A 23,634-nucleotide genomic window follows, 5' to 3' on the forward strand; every position below is an offset into this window, starting at 1 on the left:
TATCTATCTATCTATCTATCTATCTATCTATCTATCTATCTATCTATCTATCTATCTATCTATGTATCTATGTAGATACATATGTATCTACATAGATACATAGACCTAGATAGATAGATAGATAGATAGATAGATAGATAGATAGATAGATAGATAGATAGATAGATAGATAGATAGATAGATGGATGGATGATAGAGGTAGGACTGGATAGATAAGACAGATGAATGAATGATAGGTAGCTAGGTGGATGGATGATAGGTAGATAGAATGATTGATGGAGCAACAAATGGATGGGTGGATAGACATAAGAAAAAAGATACAAATGACTTCACCCTTCATCAAGACAAATGCAAACAATTTCAATAACTGATCACCTTCCTTGATACAATAACAAAGGATTTCTTTTATACATATCTTTTGTCAATAAACCAATTCTTAAAAACACGCATCATTAAATTCTATTCGGCAAAAGTCCATTAAGAGTTACTAGAAACAGCAATATATATATTTTAGCCTTAATCAAATAAATCTCTTCTATATTCCTTCGCTTTTAACATAATCATTTACAACTTCCTCTAAAATATACATCAAAAAAATACCTTCTCCTTTCTTCCCAAGTGTGCTAATGCGGCCATGATGCTGCTACCATATACAAGGGGTGGAATTTAAGTGTTCTTTTTTCTTCATTTTAATTTTCCCTTTTATGGCGCTCACCATTTTTTGGTTCGGAGCCTATCATGGTCTCGGCAGCTGGGAGGATGGAGGCCTATTGTATGGTTCATCTGATATTAGTTTGTGATTGGTTCAGATATCCAGCTGAATCCAGCTCGCCACTTGGTTTTAAGTATAACTTATGGGAATCCCTCTTATCAGCCTTACTAAGACAGGAAACCAGGCCAGAAAAATTAAATCTGCTTTATTGTAAAGCTACATTAGCAGACTCTGAAATTATAGTTCTCTCATCACCCACCCCCTATACAACCCAAGAAACTAGGGAGGGTCCTTTCTGAACTTCTTGTTCCTTCCATTATACAGCTGTGGGCTAGGCAATCCCTTATCTGACAGTACCTTAGGTGGTGTCTCTTGGTCCATTCTCTCAAGGCCTTCCCTGCATATTTACACCCTCTGACGCCTCTTAACACAAGCAAGCAGCTTCTGGTCACCAGTTCCCTCTGTATTGGATGATATTTTATTGCAGGACTGGTCTGAGGTTCAGTACAAAAAGGACTGAGATGATACAAATCTTAAAACCAAGGAGGAAATGTGTCAGGCCTGGAAGCCATCTTTTGCATTGGGCCTTCAGGCCTGCCACATTTACTGCTGTGGGAAACAGGGAGGGGGGATTGTATGGAGCCAGGGTGATATGTAGTCATAATAACGCTCTTTTCTCAGAGAGTCAAGGCCATCTTGCCCTGCACCTCGATGGCTGGAACTGGGAGGCATCTCCAGTTGGGACGGTGCTCAGATTGGACCACGTGATGGACTTGTGGGTGCAAGGGAAGGGACTTGTACTTTCCTTTGGGTGGGGAAAACCTGGAAGCTTTCAGATTCGGGTTTTCCCAGATGTGCCAATAGGACATCTCTAAGAAAATGAAACTCGAGCCTCCGAGTCTCCTTTCGTTGGGGGTGTTACTTGGATCCCTGACAAAATGATTTTGAAATGTGATTTGTTCTGACTTGGCCTAAAACTTATTTTCAAACTCATGGGGTTAGAGCTCATATGGCAAAAGCTGCTATTTTGTCCTGTTATTTTTTACCACTCTAATGCTTTCTCCCCGCTCCCCTCTTTCCATCCCTTATCATCTCTGAGGAAAACTCAAGTATAGTGTGGCTGTCCCTTTTGACTGATAGGTAAAGGTTCCCCCTCGCACGTATGTGCTAGTCGTTCCTGACTCTAGGGGGTGGTCCTCATCTCCGTTTCAAAGCCGAAGAGCCAGCACTGTCCTAAGACGTCTCCGTGGTCATGTGGCCGGCATGACTCAATGCCAAAGGTGCACGGAATGCTGTTCCCTTCCCACCAAAGGTGGTCCCTATTTTTCTACTTGCATTTTTTACGTGCTTTCGAACTGCTAGGTTGGCAAAAGCTGGGATAAGCCATGGGAGCCCACCCCGTTACGCGGCACTAGGGATTCAAACCACTGAACTGCCGACCTTTCGATCAACAAGTCACTGATCAGTCTTAGCCACTGAGCCACAGCATCTATTTGACTGATATTTTCTCTAAAATTGCTTTTCTTCCTTCGAACCATTTAAGGCAACTGGTAATCAGAAATGGGGATGCTGAATTCTTGGATTTTAAGAAGGTGGCTCTAATTGTATAACGTGAGTTTGCAAAAAAAAAAAAAAAAAAGGTGGGGGGGAAATGGAAAAGTGTTTTCCTTCTCCCAAGAGGTTGTTTTTAAAGAGAGAAAATCTGGGAATTGAAATTAAGAACTGATCCTTGGGGGTTTTAAAAGCCTGCTGAAGGAGTCCTCCCATGCAATCAAATTTACTATTTGCAAATGCATTTGGATATTCACAATTTGGGGAATTTATCTTGTGGAATGCAAACTCCCTGCAAGATTTAAAAGAAAAAAGAAAAAAAAAACACTTGGAGGGTGGAATGATGACAGGAGTGTGTTCACCATGTCCAAACAAGATCACTTTATTGTGGGAAACCAATCTTAACATCTCACCCCCTAATCAATGTATTTGTAACAAGCAAGCTGCAAGGTTTGCTGTGACTCAAAATTTATTTCATATGGTATGTGCTGTTTCTATTCTATCAAGAAACGGCGTCCCGAATCTGACATTCTTCCTCCTTGTGTTTATGAGCCACTGCGAATAAATCCCTACTTTTTTCTTAGAAGATTCTGCTGGACTTTATTAATCCAAATTGAATATCTCCTAAATAAACGGTGGTGAAGACAAAAACATCCATGAGTAAGCCTAATCTCTCTCTTTTTCTTTTCATGTTAGGAGATCAACTTAATTGCTGGGATCTGTCAATATTTCTCATTTAGCTAATTGGTCTTCATTAGGATTATTTAAGGTCTGAATAAACTGGAAAAAATGCATGTTCCCAATGAGGTTTGGAGAAGATTTAAACGTTACGTGCTGGCAACTTTCTTCAAGGAAAGCGTTTCGGGACTGATAAAATTTGTCTCTGAAAATATCTGAGGCTTAATTTGGAGTTGTGGTCTATTCTTTACCACTTAAGCCTTTTTTTGCTTTTTTTTTTTTACTGTTTGTTAAATTCTGCCTCTCTAATTTATTTTGGGGAGGGAAAGTTGGATGCAAGGAAATTGGAAGAGAGCAGAAGAGGGCAAAAGAGTAGTAATTTAGAGAAGCTAAGGATAACGTATCTTTTCTTTTATGTACACTGAGAGCATATGCACCAAGACAAATTCCTTGTGTGTCCAATCACACTTGGCCAATAAAAAATTCTATTCTATTCTATAAAATGGAAATGCATTCATTTAAAAAGCGATGCTTTCTCGATGTCTACAAGCAGTTCCTGGCACGGGCGGTGAAGAAAACTACCTATTTTATGTATACATTTGAAAAATTTAGTTACAAAAAGAACCTTCTGTCAGTTGTGGAGAATATATGCCGCTTTGAGGCGGATATAATAATTCTGTTACTGAACAAGCATAGCTGAATCTCTAAAAAGGAAATCATCTGAAGTGGTTCAGTTTTCCGATAACCAGGGGCCTCCAGAATAGGTAGGACTACAACACCTAGAATGCACAGGCTGAGTTGCAGTATGGTACTCTCTGAGCTTGGCTGTTTGCTTGGAGACATTTCGTTACCTGACTAGATAACATCATCAGTGTGAGGGAATGTGCAGTTTACTCTCTGTTTAGATACAGTACTTTGCCCTGTGATTGTTGGTCAGGGGATACTTTTCTCCTTAGGACTTCTTTGAATTGGATATTGCTTTCTGCTTGATCGTTTGTCTGGTGTTAATCCCTGCTTATCTGGGTATATTCTTTTTCTCATCCCTTTTCCACGGGGAAAAATGATGTTCCACCATACAAAAAGAGCACATTTATTACAAGACCAAGAGACAGGATGTGGGTTTTAGCCCCGGGCTGCAATGTTGGACTTATTATAAGCACATCATCGCTGCTGCCATGGATGGATTCTTTTTATGAAGACATCACTTTAGCCTTTCCACAGATTGTCTTAACAGCATCTGAAGAACACAGCAAAGGTGAAGATGACTTTTTCCTGTGTTCCACATTTTACCCAAAAAAATTTCCCCAATTCTTGGCAAGGAGATAATTTATCTGTCCCCCTAGCCCAAAACTTGGTATTTCTGGGGGAAAATTTTTTTTAATCCTTGCAGAACACAAGAACAGACCTTCACCCTTAGAGATCAACCCAGCTGACTTCTCCTTTTGCGGTAGCAGGGGCGTCCCAGACTAAGTGCCTTCTTAAATCATTTTAAGCAGAGAAGAAGCAATAAAAGACAGCTCAAAGCAACGAAAGGGCTTGTCGAAAGCAGTTTTCTGCAACTTTTAAGATGGATGGTCTTTAACGCCTAGAATTCCCCAGCCAGCTTTCCTAGACGTCAACCCGCCCAGCATGCTGGGTGTGGAAGTCCACCCATCTTAAAAGTTGGTGAAATCTAGAAACTCTGGTAAAAGAAGTGGTTCTTGAGTTGTCTTGGCTCCGGATACCTAAATCCTGGTCTACAACCAGCTTGCAGAAAGCTCCCATTGGCAAAAATCAAAACTAAAGCACTAAATTGCGTAGGCTCGCATGTACACAAGTTGAACCCTAATAAGTTCTCCCTCCCTGCCTCTCTCCCACCCACCCTTATCCCATATATACGGCCTTTTCCATGGCGTCCTCCACCTTCATATATTCCAAAAAGGTAGGGTAGCTGGTACATTCGTAGCGGCTGTTACTCCGAATGTATTTAATGAACTCCGGAGCGCCTGGATAGATGATGTTGTCAGCTAGAAGGATGGAGCCCTTGCGCAGAAGACCACATTCCTGGAAAGAGGAGAAAAGGTGGGGGGGAAATTAGACTTCTCTCTTGGATGAGAACCGAAATGTCTTCACGGAAAAACCAAGCAAGTCCCAGGAAAAAGCCCCTTTGGGACCACCATGGATGACTGGGAATATATTGTGGCCTGCCAGCAGCCAGTGGGCCTGGCGGCAGAGTCGGACAATGAGGAGGTTGGGGAGGAACTTGGGCCAGTTCTGGAGTCTGGGGAAGGCTCTGATGGATGTTGTGCATCGGACGCAGAGATAAAGCCAGGGCCATCCGACATTTCCCAGCCACCGGAGAGGCAGCTGCCTTTGGAAGCTGAGATGAGTGAGGAGGAAGAACAGCTGGGGCCTGTTCCAGATGCACGTATGCGCAAAGCAGTTAGGAGAGGAGAACAACGGAGAACAAGGACTCGATTCGGGAAGCAAAGCACACGTGGACGCTGAATGGCCCCTCCCTGCCTGGGGAATAAATAGGAGGAAAGGGGAGCAGTTTGGGAAGGGGATGTAGCTCAGTGGTAGAGAGCATGCTTTGCATGTATGAGGCCCCGGGTTCTATCCCCGGCATCTCCACGTTTTACAACTTTATAATGCCTTGGTAAGGCCACGCTTGGAACACTGCATTCAGTTTTGGTCGCCACGATGTAAAAAGGATGTTGAGACTCTGGAAAGAGTGCAGAGAAGAGCAACAAAGATGATTAGGAGACTGGAGGCTAAAACATATGAAGAATGGTTGCAAGAACTGGGTATGCCTAGTTTAATGAAAAGAAGGACTAGGGGAGACATGATAGCAGTGTTCCAATATCTCAGGGGTTGCCACAAAGAAGAGGGAGTCGGGCTGTTCTCCAAAGCAGCTGAGGGTAGAACAAGAAGCAATGGGTGGAAATTGATCAAGGAAAGAAGCAACTTAGAACTAAGGAGAAATTTCCTGACGGTTAGAACAATTAATCAGTGGAACAATTTGCCTGCAGAAGTTGTAAATGCTCCAACACTGGAAATTTTTAAGAAAATGTTGGATAGCCATTTGTCTGAAATAGTGTAGGGTTTTCTGCCTGCGCAGGGGGTTGGACTAGAAGACCTCCAAGATCCCTTCCAACTCTGATATTATTGTTGTTGTTGTTGTTGTTATTGTTATTGTTGTTATTATTATTGTCGTAGGAGACAACTGTTCGTATTTCTGAAGATTTTGCTCATTGTGTCTCATGCCACAAAGGCTGCCTGCCAGAACTTAATTTGCAGCCTTTTGGCCTGGCAATTATCGCAAGGAACTGATAAGGTCTGTTACTGCAGTTAACTCCTTGCAGGACTCTTGCTTGGACTTTTTGGTGGGTGAATGCCATTAATTCACAAGCGGTAAATAAAGAGGGGGTTTTCGGAACCAGAAGTCTGGGTCAGAACAGAATCTATCCATATGACGCTCTTTGAGCATGCTATTAGGGATTTTGATAACCATCTTAAAACTGGAATCTAACAACTTTCCCAGCTGGGTAACCTTCAAAAGTTTGGATGAGCTCCAGATGTTTGGACTTCAATTCCCAGAGTTCTCAGCGCTGATTATGCAGCCTAGGGGATTCTGGGAGATGAAGTCACCATAGTTGAGAAACACTATCTGAGAATTTTGATCAAAGTGGATGATCAAATCATCAAGGAGAATTATCTCCTTAACAAGGAGAGATCCAACCTAGAACTGAGGAGAAATTTCCTGCCGGAAAGAACAATCAGTGGAACGGGGTTGCCTCCAGAAGTTGCCTCCATCATTGGGAGGTTTCAAGTAGAGACTGGGCAGCTATTTGTCTGGAATGATAGAGGGTCTTCTGCGTGAGTGGGGAATTGGCCTAGAAGACCTCCAAGGTACCTTCCTGTGTTATTAAAACGGATGAGGAAAAAGGAGAATTTAGGAGCAAAACTCGAACCATCTCGAACACAATCCTTGGGCGTCAATTCTCTCCAAGAAGGAGAAAACAGCAAGTTCTCAAAACCTGTACTTTTGTTGTTAGTTGCGAAGTCGTGTCCGACCCATCGTGACCCCATGGACAACATTCCTCCAGGCCTTCCTGTCCTCTACCATCCTCTGGAGTCCATTTAGACTCATGCCTACTGCTTCAGTGACTCCATCCAGCCACCTCGTTCTCTGCCGTCCCCTTCTTCTTTTGCCCTCTTTCGTTCCCAGCATTCAGCTCTTCTCCAGTGAGTCCTTCTTTCTCATTAGGTGGCCAAAGGATTTGAGTTTCCTCTTCAGGATCTGGCCTTCTAAAGAGCAGTCAGGGTTGATCTCCTCTAGAACTGACTTGTTTGTTCGCCTTGCAATCCAAGGGTCTTCTCCAGCACCAGAGTTCAAAGGCCTCAATTCTTTGGCGCTTTATATAAATATAAATTTATTTATATTTATATAAATAAATATTTATATGAATAAATATTTATATAAATATTTATATAAATAAATAAATTTATAAATATAAATAAATATAAATTTATTTATTTATATAAATAAAGAAGTAAGTAAGTAAGTAAGTAAGGTTTACTAAGCCTTTACTTAGTAAAGTAAGCCTTTACTAAGCCTTTACTAAACCTCTACTAAGACTGCAAAAATGCAAAATGTGTTCATGTGGGGGCGGGGAGAGAAACAGATGTCCAAACCCTCAAGATTTCCAAGCATAAAATTAACTTACTTCAAGAAGAATAGTGTCTGGGGCATATCTTTCTTTCCAATGGTCGAGAAAGACGAAATCCAATGTGTCCACCTCATATTTCTTCTTCAGCTGAGGGATAACATCCTGTGTATGGCCTTCAATGATAGTCACCTGCAAGCAGGAGCAGTGAACTGATTGGAGCACAGACTGACCCCACGGAGCCCCTCCCTTCCCTCCAAGGATATTTTGACTGGGATCTGTCTCAAGTTTTCCTCCTCATTCTTTTGCTGCTTGATATGGTGGGAAATTAAATCTGGGTGCTATTCCCACAATTATTCCCAACGCCCAGACAGCGTTCTGGGAAATTAAAGTAGCTAATGATGAGGACTAGTGCCCTAGAGAGAAAACGGACAAGTACAAAATGAGGAGTCCTTGCTGCGCTCTGAGCTTGCAAACGTTTCACGACCCAACTAGGTAACATCATCAGTGGTAGAAGGGAGCGGAGAGGAGGAAGAAGAGGAGGACTGTAGGGCCAGAGAACTTGGTGGTTTTCTTGCAGACATTTCATGACCCAACTAGGTAGCATCATCAGTGCTAGGAGGAACTGAGTTTGGTCTCTTCTTTCTAGGACTGATGATGTTACCTAGTTGGGTTGTGAAACATCTGCAAGAAAACCACCAAGCTCAGAGAGCACCAAGGACCCCACATTCCTCCTTCCCCCCATCTCCTCCTCCAGTTTAGAAATTTCACTCCCTTCTAGCACTGATGATGTTCCCTAGTCGGGTCATGAAATGTCTGGAAGAAAACCACCGAGCTCAGAGAGAACCAAGGAGCCCTCATTTCAACCCTCAGCTACAAATATTCTCCTTTACAAATACAAAATGGTTTGCAAAAGGCTTCAGCTGTGTTGTTTTCCAGCAGAACTGAACAAGAAAATATAATAAAAACTTGGTGCTTTTTAAAAAAATTATTATAATGGAGTGTTCTAAATGTTTGTCTTGTGGTTTATAAGTATTGGACTCCTGCAGATGGCTCAGAACATCTGTTGCTTTTGTCCAGTCCCTGGATTTGAATCAGTAATAAATAAACAGAGAAGCAAGGAGGAAGAAAATTAATTGGGCATGTCTATGGAGATTCTCAGTCCTCCAGGTCATGGATGTCCCAACAGCGCTTTTTCAAGAGGCAACTGGACTTCCTTGTTTTTCTTTGAAGACATTTCGCTTCTCATCCAAGAAGCTTCTTGTCGTGTCCCCCTCCCCCTCCGACGGCCGGGTCTGCGAAGTCTGTATCAAGCGTGGCGACGAAGCCTCTGCAGCTTTGCCAAATTCCTTTCAGATTTCTCAGGGTAGGCAAGAATCCAAGGTGTGACTTCAGCAAACCAGATGAGACTTTGCTTGACTCAAGGAATGCCAAAAAGCAGATCCTTTATATAGGCCATGGAGTGTGGCTCCATGACAGCACTTATCCAGGCCTGCCCCTCCCTTCCTTTTGCTGATGTCGCCTCTCAATTCTCCGGAAGCGGGGATCCGTCCACTGTGAACTCCCTTCCTCCTGATCTGCTGCCGGCAATTCTAGCACGTGGCTGGCTCACATGCTGTAGGAGTGAGGTTTGTTTGTGCATTCCTGACATTCTGTCCGGGCATGGTGCCAGGGCTGTGGGCTGGAGGCAAGCCAGGCCATTCCTCTTCATTATCAGACTCTGAATCAGATAGCAGGAGATGGGAGAGGCCCGGCTGAGGAGAGGAGGGCGGGCGAGGCACAACACTTCTTCAGCTCTGACTGGACGATGGGAAATGGAAGGATTGATACTCCTTGCAGACAGCTAGTCATTTGCATTCCTTTTAGAGAGTCATTGAGGCCACCTGGAGGTTTATCTGCATCCTCAGATAAACGAATGGTACAACATAGGAGAACAAGCCCATCAGGACATGATTCAGCAATCCATCTGCATTTAGAAGAGGCCACTCTTCTAAAGACAGCAAAGTCCACATTTTGGACCGAGAGGACCTGTGGTTTGAAAGAGGGGTCAAAGAGGCCATCGATGTCCAAATTAAAAAGCCCTCCCTCAACAGAGGGGGAAGGATACAACATCATCTATCTTCAGTGTACAACACAATCCTTTCAGCACTTCCAAGAAAGATCCATACCAGGGGTGAAATCTAAAAATTTTCCCTACTGGTTCTGTGGGCGTGGCTTAATTGGTGGGTGTGGCTTGGTGGACAGGTGACTGAATGGGCATGGTTAATAATAATACATAATAAAAATAATAAAGTATACAAAACTTGGGAGGCACCGGTCTACCTTCTTTAAAAATAGAGACCCCGGTCTACCAATTGCCTTTTACTGAGAGGTCCCGGTCTACCTTCTTTAAAAATAGAGGCACTGGTCTACTAGCTGCCTACAGCGCTGATCAGTTGTAGTGCAGCCCTTTGAAGTGCCGCGACAGTCATTTAAGGCTGTTTGCAGCTATATCACCACCAAGCGCTTCAGGGACAGAGAAGAGGAACAGCGAGGCGTGGGCAGTGGGGGGGGGCAGGGATTTTTGCTACCGGTTCTCTGAACTACTTGCCCCCATTGCTACCGGATTGCACGAACCGGGAGCATTTCACCCCTGATCCATACCCATTTGCACTACTCGGGTATCTCTGAGGACGCAAATAAACTTCCGATGACTCTCTAGAAGGATGCAAATAACCAGCTGTCTGCAAGGAGTGTCAATCCTTCCCTTCCCCACCATCCAGTCAGAGCCAAAGAAGCTTCCTGGATGAGAAGCGAAACATCTTCAAAAGAAAAACAAGGAAGTCCAGTTGCCTCTTGAAAAAAGTAGCTTTGGAATGAATTGGGCACATTAACCAATGAAACCCTTCCATCTTGCTGGGAAGAACACAACATGGGTATGTCAGAAATGGCATAGGTAGGGTCTCTTGCTTGGGTGGGGTGGGTGGGTGAATTGGAATAGCTCTGGGGTCTCCAAACTTGGCAACTTTAAGCCTGACGGACTTTAATTCCCAGAATGTCCCAGCCAGCTTTGCTGGCTGGGGCATTCTGGGAGTTGAAGTCCGCAAGGCTTAAAGTTACCAAGGTTGGAGATCCCTGGACTAGCTACAAGCTCCCTTCCAACTCTGTTCATCCAATCGGATACCGTATCATCCAGACCTTATCGCTGAGTCCCGCAATTTCAATGATCTCTTTCGCGATGGGTATAAACTCGGGGTTGAATTCGATGCTGAGGAGGCGAGCGTTGGGCTTCAAAAGCCGAGCAATCCTGATCGCCGAATAACCACAGTAGGTCCCCATCTCCAGAGCTACCGTCGGCTCAGCTTCCTCGACAGTTTTGTCTAGAATTTTCCCTAGGGAGGACAAAAACGAAAGAGGGGGAAAAAAATTGTACTTCAATTAAGACATTAGGTGTTAACTGAATCCTCGGGAGCCTCTTCCTATCCTAAACCAATGATGGCGAACCTTTTGCCAGGAGGGGGGGGCAGGGGGGTCATGGCACGTGTGTCCATACCCATAATTCTATATGCCCCACGCCCATGCATGTGCGTGTGGACTGCCCCCCCCTCCGCTCCTGGCACGTGATGCCCCGGTAGGCCCGTTTTTCTCTCTCATTTGGCTCCAGAGCCTTTCTATGAGCCTGGGGAGGGTGAAAACGGCTTTCCTCACACACACACACACCCTGGAGGCCCTCTGCAGCACAGAAATGGCCCATTTACCAACTTCCGGTTGGACAGAAAGTGATTTTTTTTGCTGTCCCCAGCCTCCAGAGACTCCTAGGGAGGCAGGAAACAGCCAACCCCATTACCACCCAGGCCCTCCGGAGGCAGGAAACAGCCTGTTTCCCTACTTCTGGTGGGCCCAGAAGGCCCGAAAATCAGCTGTGCCATAGGTTTGCCATCACGGTCCTAAATGGTAGGCAAATTCACCGGTTTCCCCATTGACTTTGCTGATCACATGACCCCGGGATAATGCGACCGTCATAAATGTGAGTCAGTTGTCAAGCATCCGAATCGGGTGGGCTGCTCAGGGTTTGCAGGAGTTTGGGAGAACCCCTAGCTAAGATTCTGTGCTGTTTGGAGAACCCCCAAATCCCGCTCTTGGCTGGCCCCGCTCACCCCACCCCGCCCCTTCCAGGAGTCCCCATGCGGCCCGTTTTGGATGCAGGTAAGTGCAGGGCGCACGCGGAGGCACAGGGAGATAAATAAACAGGCCTACCGGAAGTTCGGGAAGGTCTAGAAATGAGCCCATTTCTGGCCTCCAGAGGGCCTCCATAGCCTGGGGGGGGCATTTTTGCCCTCCTGGAAGCTCGAGAAAAGCCTCCGGAGCCCGGGGAGGGCAAAAATGCCCCCCCACTGTGGTGCAGGAGGCCGACTAGGCCACGCCCACCATGGCCACATCCACCCAGCAACTGGGCAGAGAACCCCTTGCTAAAAAATTTTAAGCCCACCTCTGATTCGAATGCTGCAACAGTCATATGTATGAAACAATGGTCATAGGACACATTTTTTCAGTGTTATTCTAACTTTGAACGGTCACTAAGTGAACTATTGTAAGTCGAGGACTACCTGTATATAACTATAGCCGTACATATACGTGTGTGAGTGTGTGTATATCTATCTATCTATCTATCTATCTATCTATCTATCTATCTATCTATCTATCTATCTATCTATCTATCACTGTTTTGAACAGCTTTTCACCTCTGTTTCTTGACTACAACTCTACATATTTTTGCTTCTCCTTTTAACTACCATATTTTTCAGAGAATAAGACGCACCAGAGTATAAGATGCACCTTAGTTTTTGGGGAGGAAAATAAGAAAAAAGCTGATTGGCAGGTGGGATCGGCCTCCCAGAATACCCCCAATCAGCTGTTCACCCAGAGGTGAATTTTAGCAACAGGTTCCTTGGTTGTGAGCTCTGTGCCTTGCTTTTTTGTTGGCTTTTTTTTTCTGCCTCTGAAACTCCGTTTCAGAAAAAAACTTTTTTCTGCCCCTGAAAGCCTCCGAAACAGAACTTCAGGAAAAAAACACCTCTGAAGCTTTGTTTGGGAGCTTCTTTTCTGAAAAGGCTCCGTTTGGGGCCTTTTTTTTTCTGAAGCTCCATTTGGGGGCTTTTTTTCTGAAGCTCTGTTTCGGGGCTTTTTTTCTGAAGCTCCGTTTGGGGGCTTCTTTTCTAAAGCTTCTTTCAGCCTCTGAAACCTTTGAGAAGCTGGGTGGGGCTACATTCGGAGTATAAGATGTACCCAGATGTTCGCCCTCTTTTTTGGGGGAAAAAGGTGCATCTTATACTCCAAAAAATATGATAGTTCAAAAGAGAAGGCAGCTTGCTAAATAAAAGGCTAATCCCTTGGGTCATGTTCTTAGCTAGCAATATACTCCCATCTGTTCCGAGTTTTGTTTTGTTTTTTAAAGAAATCTCTTAAAAAGAAACAAAAGGTCATTTACCTTTCTCGTCTCCAACATTCATGGCCCACTCGTACTGGCCACAGTACTTATCGATGCAATTCAACACGCTCTCCGGATCCCCCTTGATGGCGTTGTACGACACCGAATTTAGAATCCTCTGCTCCTTGCTTTGATCCATGACAAAGTTGGTGATCTTCTCTAAAACCAGCTCGTTCCAAAAGATTTTGGCATGGACGTTATGCTTGATGAGCATAATCGTGGCCAGCAAGACCAGAACGGAGCCAACGCCTAATGAAACAAGGATGGTCAAAATCCAATTTTCCAACATCTGGAACAAGAGAGAGAGAGAGATTAAAAACAGAGAATCCTTTAAGGTGGCGTAGAGATAGAAAGCCTTCGCTTGTAGGGGTTTAAGGAAGACAATCTGCAAAGTAGAAATGGATTAAGGGAGACCTTAAACCCTCAAGAAGGGACGTGGTGGCTCAGTGGCTAAGACATTGAGCTTATCGTTCAAAAGGTCGGCGGTTCAAATCCCTAGTGCCGCATAACGGGGTGAGCTCCCGTTACTTGTCCCAGCTTCTGCCAACCTAGCAGTTCGAAAGCACGTAAAAAATGCAAGTAGAAAAATAGGGACCACCTTTGGTGGGAAGGTAACAGCATTCCGTGCGCCTTTGGCGTTGAGTCATGCCGGCCACATGACCATGGAGACGTCTTCTGATAGCGCTGGGTCTTCGAAACGGAGATGAGCACAGCCCCCTAGAGTCAGGAACAACTAGCACGTACGTGCAAGGGGAACCTTTACCTTTAAACCCCCAAAGAGCATCCTCATTTGAAAGGTTTCTCCTGCCTACAGTTTGACAGCACCTCTTTGTGTGCAAACAATGTACAGGCTTTGCATCTCCAGGTGGCCTTGGAAAAGATTCTTCCAAAAATTTAACAATAGCAGTGATCTAACATCACATAAAGCCGCTATACTGAAGCTGGATAGTTCTACCTAATGGGGGTTAATTAGAATCAGAATCAGAATAGAGGTGGAAGGGACCTTGGAGGTCTTCTACTCCAGCCCCTTTGCTCAAACAGGAGATCCTATACTATTTCAGGTAGGTGACTGTCCAGTCTCTTAAAAGCCTCCAGTGATGGAGCACCTACAACTTCTGGAGGCAAACTATTCCACTGGTTAATTGTCCTCCCTGCTAGGAAGTTTCTCCTTAATTCCAAGTTGCTTCTCTCCTTGATTAGTTTCCAACCATTGTTTCTTGTCCTGCCCTTTGGTGCTTTGGAAAATAAATTTGGCCCCCTCCTCTTTGTGGCAGCCCCTCAGATACTGGAATACTTCTATCATGTTTCTCCCCTAGTCTTTCTTTATTCTAGACTAGCCAAACCCAAATCCTGCAACTGTTCTTGATAGGTTTTAGTCTCCGGGCCTTTAATCATCTTAGTTGCTCTTCTTGGCATTTTTTCCAAAGTCTCAACATCTTTTTTGTAATGTGGTGACCAAACCTGGATGCAGTATTGCAGGTGTGGCCTTACTAAGGCTTTATAATTATGAGAAGACTGTAAATAATACTGTCTGGAATAGTTGTTTTCCATTTATAAAGTCCAATTTTTCTCCAAGTTTCAGAAAGTGGGAGCACTTGGAAACAAAGTAGTATGAAGTTCTTGGTTCTCTTTGACATTGGTTGTTTGCTTGTAGACATTTCATTACCTGACAAGGTAGCATCAACAGTGCGAAGGAGTGTGGGCTTTGCTCCCTGTTTATGTAGAGTGACTTGCCTTGCCAGTGTGTGTGTGTGTGTGGTTTTTTCCTTGATATTTCCTTCATTAAGATATTGTTTTCTGCTTGATGGTTTGTCTATTGTTAATCCCTGCTTATCTGTGTCTTGGCTACTGAAGAAGGTAAGGTGTATTCTGGTCTGGTGGTTTCCTTCTCGTTCTTTTTCATTGCCTCTTTTGAATGGTGCGTAAATGTGGTTCGTCTCTATGTGTTTATGGATGGCTAATTAAAAAAAAGAAAGAAACAGCTACCACAACTGCACAGATGTGTCCCTGAAGCCCAAGAATAGAAACAGTGGACATTCAGTGACAATGTAATGTATTACAGGGTGCAAAACAATGTACTGGAGGGAGATCATATTGTTCAGTTTGGAAGAGACTTTGTCCCCTCACTGAGCACAGTGGAGAAGACAACAAAAGGCATGAGTGTGTACACTTACCTCTCCACCCCTTTATCTATCTATCTATCTATCTATCTATCTATCTATCTATCTATCTATCTATCTATCTATCTCTATCATCTAATCTCTCATATTTATCTATCTACTCTCTCTCATATCTATCTATCTATCTATCTATTTATCTATCTATCTATCATCTATGTCTCATCTCTCTCTCTCTTTCTCTGTCTCTATCTATCTATCATCTACTCTCTCATATTTATCTATCATCTACTTTCTCTCATATCTATCTATCTATCTCTATCATCTAATCTCTCATATTTATCTATCTCATATCTATCTATCTATCACCTACTCTCTCTCATCTCTCTCTCTCTCTCTCTCTCTCTCTCTCTCTATCTATCTATCTATCTATCTATCTATCTATCTATCTCTATCTTCTATCTGCCTACCTATTTTCTATTATCTGCCTATCATCTACATGCAGGGGTGAGATTGAAACATTTCAGCAACCGGTTTGCTGCCCAGTTGCTGGGTGGGTATGGCCATAGGCCTACTCAGAATCCTGCACCATGGTACGGGGAATGTTTTGCCCTCCCCAGGCTCCAGAGGCTCCTCCAGCCTCCAGAAGGGCAAAAATAGCCTCCCCTGGAGGCCCTCCGGACTTCCGGTAGGCCCATTTTTCACCCTACCAGAGCCTCCACGCGTGCCCTGCACTTACCTGGCATCCAAAACGGGCTGCGTGGAGACTCTTGGGAGGGGAGAGGGTGGGTGGGCGGGGTTAGCCAGTCCTTGGAACAACTGGTTTGGCGAACTGGATTAAAATTAACTGGTTTGGACCGAACTGGTCCAAACTGGCTGAATCCCACCTATCTATATGCATCCATCTATGCACGAACACACATATTTGTTTGTAAACAAAGGAAAAGCTGACCCCCCCACACACACTCCCAAGCCACTCAGCGGGCTTTTACTATTGAAAGAAAAACTTGTCAAAAAGAATCTTGACAACTTTTTGGTGGGGCTGCAAGCGTATGAACTAAACCCCAAAGGAGGGGGGGGGAAACCCACTAGAAAAAAGCTAACAGAACAACAGAACACACTTTTTAGTCTTTGAGATTAATGCATCTTTGCAAATCTCTTGAGGGCCCAAACTTTTACCCACCCACCCCCAAATTCTTAAAATCCAAATTAAAGCACATTTTAAAACCGAGGTTGCATAGATTAGGAAATCCAGCCGGGTGGACATTTAGTGCATTTCTGCTCCTTCTTGGTTGCTTGGCGTAAGATAACGCCTGGCTAGATGCAAGGTGGAGAAAGAAATCAGCCAGCAGATTTTCTACCCCTTCTCATTAAAATTCATACTGTTATGCAGAGCACATTTTTAATCCAGAACATAATTAAAGTTGCTATGGCGACGTGGCCTTGCAACACAGTGGGGGGCGTTTGTTCACCCATCTCTTTATTCAGGCCCTTCCGAGTTTCCCATACCACGTTGGAAGGACCCACGTCATCCGAGTTGCCTCCCATTTCTGAAGGCTAATTCCATTTCCCCACCAGATAAGGCTGCAACGACGGCCCTCGGCTGAAGGCATTTCATTGCCAAACTAGGTAACATCATCAGTGCTAGAAGGAGGTGGGATTTGCTGCTCTATTTACATTGCCCTGTCAGGGTCGGTGAGATGTTTTGGGTGTTTTTTTGATTAAGCTGTTGTCTACTTGAGTGGGTGGTTCCTTGATGGGGGTTGTCGTGTCCCACTCCTCCGCTGACGGCCAGGTCAGGGAAATCCGAATCAGGCGTGCCTCTGCAGCTCTGCCCAAAGTCCTAGCAAAGTCCTCAGAGCAGGCAGGAGACCAGAAAGTGACTTCAGCAAGATAAGTTCGACTTTGCCTGACTCAAGAGACTGCCAGAAAGCAGATCCTTTATATAGGCCACGGGGTGTGGCTCCATGACTCAGCACTCATTAAGGCCTGCCCCCTCCCTTCCTTCTGTTGTCTCCGCCTATCCAGTCTTCTGATGCGAGGGTCACTCCAATCAGCAGCTGTTGGAAATAAACTTTCCTCAGGCTCACATGCTGTGGAGGAGGGGGAGGGGTCTAGCTGCTCCGTTTGCCTGGGCATGGGGCCAGGGCTGGGGCCGGGGGGTGCTCCCTCCTCTGCAGCCTGCTTGGGCATGGAGCCAGGGCTGGGGCCGGGAGATGCCCCCTCCTCAGCCTGTCTGGGCATGGAGCCAGGGCTGGGGCCGGGAGGACATTCTTCAGCGTTCGGAAGCAGATAAGCAGACCCCGGCTGCGGTGAGAGCGGGCAAGACACAACAGGGGTATTGCATTTTGGTATAAGCAGAGAGCAAGCCCCACTCCTTCTAGCACTGATGATGTTACCTAGTTAGGTCATGAAACGTCTGCAAGAAAACAGCCAAGCTCAGAGAGCTCCAAGAGCCCCACAGTCCTCCGCCTTGTCTACTTCTCCTTTTTAACTCTGCAAATATGACTCCTAGCACTGATGTTGTTACCTAGTTGGTAATGAAACATTTGCAAGAAAACAGCCAAGCTCAGAAAGCAGCAAGAACCCCACAATCCTCATCCTCCACTTCTCCTTCACTGCAAACATGACTCCTTCTAGCACTGATGATGTTACCTAGTTAGGTCATGAAACGTCTGCAAGAAAGCAGTCAAGCTTAAGGAGCACCAAAAACCCTATAATCCTCCAGCTTCTCTTTTTCTCCTTCACTCTGCAAACGTGACTGATAGTGTTACCTGCAAGGGTAATGAAACGTCTACAAGAAATCTATGGTCTGTGTAGATTCTCTATTAGAACCTGGGTCTCCCCAGTCTTCCTCCAACACCTTCATCATTACCCCACACTGTCTCTGGGACTGGGGGAAGGAGGGGACTAGAACTCAGGCCTCTGTGCTCCCAGTCCTTTACTTTCCCCACCACATACCAGTGTCTAGAACAGCATTAGAATCTCCTCTAGTTAGTAAGACGAAGCAAGAAACTAAATAAGAAAGACTAGGAAAGTTGTTTTTTTAAAAAAAATGCAGAGCTACAGTAGTGGCCAAAATTGTGGAAACTTTTTGGGAAAAGTATATTTTTGAGGTTTGATAGCTAATAGCACCACTTTTTTGGGAGGGGGGAGTTTCAAGATAATCCTATTCCACTGCTAGAATGGCCTGGGAATAGCCCAGACCTTCACCCGATTGAAAATCTATGGAGCTGACTAAAGAAACTTGTTAGTCAGAAGCGACCCAGCAAATAAAACCCAGTTATCCTTCAATCCTGGTTTCACATGAGAACAGCTGCAGAACTCAAAGACTTGGTTCACTCCATGGAAAGACGTTGTAAGGCCGTCATTCATGCTAAAGGCTATCCAGCTAAGTATTAACTAACATGGTGATCATTTTTACATATCTTGTTTTTTTCTCTGGTGATAATTTTTGTGTTATCGTGTGTTTCACTTTTCTTCTTTATACTATAACGGCTATTCTAATAGCAAATCCTTCATAAAAGTGATTGCATTACATTCTTGATTAAATTATCTTTCCATTGATATATAATTTTATGATACTACTCAAAAAAAAAAAAAGTGGTGTCATTAGCTAGTTTTAGAAAATGCACTTTTCCCAAAAGGTTTCCACAATTTCGGCCACTACTGGACACCATACATTGAGAAACTTGCAAGAGCTGAACTGCCGAGTCAGGTCATTTAAAGATTAAAATATTGAATGTGCAAGATTACTCCAGGTACATATGATTGCTTACTTATCAAAAAGACCGCTATCTGACTTTTATACTCGGGAAACCAAATTGGCCTTGCAAGATTTTCCTAGACATTTGGCAGAGTTCAGCCTTATCAATAACCTCCCTCTTTCTTTCTTTTTTTTTTTCGAAATCTATAGGTAGTCCTCTACTTACAACCACAGTGGAGGCCCAACATTTCCGCTGTTAAGTGAGACGGGTTAAATGAGTTTGCTCCATTTTACCACCTGCCACGGTTGTTAAGTGAATCCTGCTTCCTTATTGACTTTGCGCGTCAGGTTGCCAAAGGGGTCTGCGGTGGGATTCAAATAATTTAACAACCGGTTCTCTGCCCTAATGACCGGCTGATCTAAGTGCCAAAGCCTACTGTAACAACATCGCCAAAAAGGCATTAAGAGTTGTAAACCTAATCTTGCGTAGCTTCTTCTCCGGTAAGATTACACTACTAACCAGAGCATACAAAGCCTTTGCTAGACCAATTCTCGAATACAGCTCATCTGTCCGGAACCCACACCGCATATTGGACATTAACGCAATTAAGTGCATCCAGAAATATTTTACAAGAAGAGTTCTCCACTCCTCTGATCACAACAAAATACCTTATGCCACCAGACTTAAAATTCTGGGTTTAGAAAATTTAGAACTACGCCGCCTTCAACATGACCTGAGCATAGCTCATAAAATCATCTGCTACAATGTCCTTCCTGTCAATGACTACTTCAGCTTCAACCACAACAATACACGAGTGCACAATAGATGCAAACTTAAAGCGAACCGCTCCAATCTCGATTGCAGAAAATATGACTTCAGCAACAGAGTTGTTAATGCCTGGAATGCACTACCAGACTCCGTGGTCTCATCCCAAGATCCCCAAAACTTTAACCTAAGACTGTCTACTGTTGACCTCGCCCCATTCCTAAGAGGTCTGTAAGGGGCGTGCATAAGAGCACCAGCGTGCCTACCGTCCCTGTCCTAATGTTCCCTTTAGCTGTATTCATTTTAGGCATTCAATTCATGCTTATACTTATATATATATTATTTAATATGCACTCGACAAAATAAATAAATAAATAAATAAATAAATAAATAAATAAAGGGGACTGCGGTGGGATTCAAATAATTTGACAACCGGCTCTCTGCCCTAATGACCGGCTGGGGGGGCGTGGCCTTGGTGGGCGTGGCCAAGGGGTGTGACAGGCAGCATCCCCCCCCCCCGGGAGCAAAAACGGGTTGCGGTGGCACCCTCCACGTCCCGTTTTGGGCCTAGAAGGTCTTCGTGCAGCCTCCTGGGAGCAAAAACAGGCTGTGGGAGGGGGCTGTGCCGCCCCCCCGCCCCGCCCCGCCCCGTTTTGGGCCTAGTAGGCTTCCCCACACTTATCTGGAAGCCAAAATGAGGCATGTGGGGACTTCTGGAGGGGAGGGGAGGGGAGGGGACAGCCAGCAATTTAACAGCCGGTTCTGCCGAAGTGGAGCGAACCGGTTGAATCCCACCACTGCGTGACACACACACACACACACACACACACACACTGCGACCGTCCTAAACGCGAGTGGGTCGCCAAGCATCTGAACTTTGTTCCACGTGAGCCACGGAGAGGCTGCAACTGTCGTAGGTGTGAAAAGCACAACGGTCATGAGTCACTTTTTTTTCACTGCCGCGACTTCGGTCCCTAAACGAACGGTTGTAAGCCGAGGGCGACCCGTATTGGTTGTGCTCCTGCAACTTAGCTCTGGCTGGTTTTGGAGTTCCGGACTCGGGAGTTGCTAAGCTTTTCTCTTCTCTAGCTTAATCGCCTTCCCTTGTGTACCAAGCCTTGCTGTTTTCCCCTAACCGAGATTACTCTGTTGTTGTTTTTGGCCGAAGCTCTAGCTAGCAGCTGCTGCTGCTGCTGGCATCGTGGTTGGAGGGAGGATCCGCCTTCTCCCTTCTCCCCTGGGGACGCCGAGCTGGGTGCCCAATTCTGCACCCGGGGAGACGGGCTACCTGCCAAGAGTAGCCTTCGCCACGTAATGGGCTTTCTGCAAACAAGGGAAGCTTTCTGCCTCCTGAGAGCTGAAGTTGTCAAAAAAGAAAAAAAAAGAAAGAAGAAAAATGCTTTATGATCAGGAGAACTTTTTATCAGCAAGGTAGTAAACGAAAGTTCAGAAGTTAGGAGGAGGAGGGGGAGGGGGAGGAGGAGGAGGGGAGGAGGAAGAGGAGGGGAAAAAGGAGGGGGAAGGGGAAGAGGAGGAGGAGGAGGGAGGGAGGGAGGGAGGGGAAGAGGAGGAGGAGGAGGACAAGAAGGAAAAGCAGGAGGAGGAGAGAGGAAAGAGGAAGTGGAAGAAGAGGAGGAGGAAGAGGAAGGGAAAGGAAGAGGAGGAAGGAGGAAGGAAGAGGAAGGGAAAGGAGGAAGGAGGAAGGAAGGAAGGGAAAGGGAGGAGGAGGAGGAAGGAGGAGGAGAAAGGAAGGAAAGGAGGAAGGAGAAAGGGAAGAGAGGGAGGAGGGAGGGAGGAAGAGGAGGAGGAGGAGGAGGAAAATGAGGAGGAGGAAGGAAGAGGAAGGGAAAGGGAGGAGGAGGAGGAAGGAGGAGGAGAAAGGAAGGAAAGAAGGAAGGAGAAAGGGAAGAGGAGGAGGAAGATGAGAAGGAGGAAGGAAGGAAGGAAGAGGAAAGGAGGAGGAGGAAGGAAGAGGAAGGGAAAGGAGGAGGAGGAAGGAGGAGGAGAAAGGAAGGAAAGAAGGAAGGAGAAAGGGAAGAGAGGGAGGGAGGAAGGAAGGGGAAAGGGAGGAGGAGGAGGAAAATGAGGAGGGAAGAAGGAAAGAGGGAAGGGGAAAGGGAGGAGAGGGAGGAAGGAAGGGGAAAGGGAGGAGGAGGAAGAGGGAGGAAAGAGGAAGTGGAAGAGGAGGAGGAAGATGAGAAGGAGGGAGGAAGGAAAGAAGGAAGGAAGGGGCAAGGGAGGAGGAGGAGGAAGAAGAAGCTATTAAGATACCTTCTTAAAATATTAAGTAAGCTTTGCCCCATTTTACGGCCTTTCTTGCCGCCGTTGCTAAGTGAATCACTGGAGTTGTTAAGTTAGCAGCACGGTTGTTAAGTGAATCTGGCTTTCCCCATGGACTTTGTTTGTCAAAAGGTGATCACGTGACCCCGGGATGCTGCAATCGTCATAAATATGAATCGATTCCCAAGCGTCTGAATTTTGATCACACGACCGAGGGGATACTACAACGGTCATAAGTGTGAAAAACGTCGTAAGTCACTCTTTTCCGTGCCACTGTAACTTGGAATGGTCACTAAGCCAACTGTTGTAAATTGAGGACTACCTTCAATCGTGGGACAGAACATGAGGACTAGACTCTTGATCTCACTCAAGGGATGTTACTGCTCATCACTAGACAAACTTTACAACCAAGTGCAATCTTGGTTCAGGTGGATTGCATTGGTTTTTCTCTCTTTTTTTTTTTGAAAAGAAAAAATATCCAAGGAAAAAATTAAAGAAACTAAACTTATGAAATATGAGATCAGATTTTTTCTTCAACAGAGACCATAATTACAATCTTATACAGTCTTCAACCCTGCCCTTAATCCGCATCTTTTTAAATCGATAAATCATCGGATCTCTTTTTTCTGCTTCCAGCAAAAAGTCCATATAAGGTTTCCAGCGTTTCAGAAAAGTTTTTGTTTGGAGTTTTTCTGTTGTGGTTTCTCTGACTAAACAGATCGATTTTGCGATCTCAGCAAATTCTGACAGGCTACACAAAGTTCACAACAGGACTTCCGGCTTTTTTCTTTTAATGCAGAAAGATTTGCAAAATTAATTCGGTTTTTTTCCCCCTGCAGAATAAAGTGTTGCCTTGCTAAAGATTGTCAGAAAGTCAATATCTGCAAATATGCACAAATTAAAATGTAATTCCTTTCTTTCTCTCTTTCCCAGTCTCTTTCTCTTTCTTTTTTCTTCTCTCTCTTTCCCTCCCTCTTTCCCTCTCTCTCTTACATCCCCCCTTTTTCTCACTCTTCCCTCTCTCTTCCCCCCTCTCTCTTACTTCCCTCCTTTCTCTCTTTCCCTTCTTTCTTTCTTTTCTTTCTTCTCTTTCCCTCTCTCTTTTACTTCCCCTCTTTCTCTCTTCCCCTCTCTTTCTCTTTTACTTCCCTCCTTCTCTCTCTTTCCCCTTTCTTTCTTTCCTTCTCCCTCTTCCCTTCTTTCCCCTCTCTTCCACTTTCTTTCCTTCTCTCTCTTTCCTCCTCTCTTTCCCTTCTTTCTCTCCTTCTTTCCTTCCTTCCTTCTCTCTTTCCCTCTTTCTCTTACTTCCTCACTCTTTCTTTCCTTCTCTCTCTACCTCCTCTTCCTCACTTTCCCTTTTCTCCGTCCTTCCTTCTCTTTCCCTTTCCTCTCTCTTCCCTTTCTCCCCTCTTTCTCTATTTCCCCCCTCTCTTTCCCTCATTCTCTCTTTCTCCCCTCTTTCTCTTTCTTTCCTTCTCTCTTTCTCTCTCTCTCTTTCCCCTTCTTCCTTTTTTCATAACACCTCCCAAAGTCACCCAAATCACTCACTCACTCAATCATTTAATCAATCAACCCCCTCTTTGAACCCCCAAATCCCGTGTCCGCACCAAAATACATTTCTTGTATTCAATGGGCCGCGGTGTGGCTCAGGCTGTAAGAAGCCTGTTATTAAAACACAGCTGCCTGCAATTACTGCAGGTTCTAGTCC

General features: G+C 44.9%; 1 protein-coding gene and 1 non-coding gene across 5 annotated transcripts in view; one reads left to right on the forward strand and one right to left on the reverse strand.

Moving 5' to 3' along the window:
• Positions 1-2,334: 2,334 nt before the first annotated feature.
• The window catches only part of COMT (catechol-O-methyltransferase), a 33,446-nt gene continuing 12,146 nt past the window's right edge, over positions 2,335-23,634 (reverse strand). For all 4 annotated transcript variants that reach the window (XM_058158671.1, XM_058158673.1, XM_058158672.1 and 1 more), the window contains exons 2-5: positions 13,058-13,346; positions 10,768-10,961; positions 7,651-7,782; positions 2,335-4,984 (exon numbers count right to left, since the gene is read on the reverse strand). In XM_058158671.1, the coding sequence (XP_058014654.1) occupies positions 4,805-4,984; positions 7,651-7,782; positions 10,768-10,961; positions 13,058-13,346 (795 nt within the window). In that variant the 3' untranslated portion in view covers positions 2,335-4,804. The remainder of the gene's footprint in view (positions 4,985-7,650; positions 7,783-10,767; positions 10,962-13,057; positions 13,347-23,634) is intronic.
• Positions 5,483-5,554, forward strand: TRNAA-UGC (transfer RNA alanine (anticodon UGC)). Its single transcript has one exon. It is a non-coding gene; the product is annotated as a tRNA-Ala (tRNA).

This window comes from Ahaetulla prasina, chromosome 15 (genome assembly GCF_028640845.1).
Source record: "Ahaetulla prasina isolate Xishuangbanna chromosome 15, ASM2864084v1, whole genome shotgun sequence".
Classification (NCBI taxonomy): domain Eukaryota; kingdom Metazoa; phylum Chordata; class Lepidosauria; order Squamata; family Colubridae; genus Ahaetulla; species Ahaetulla prasina.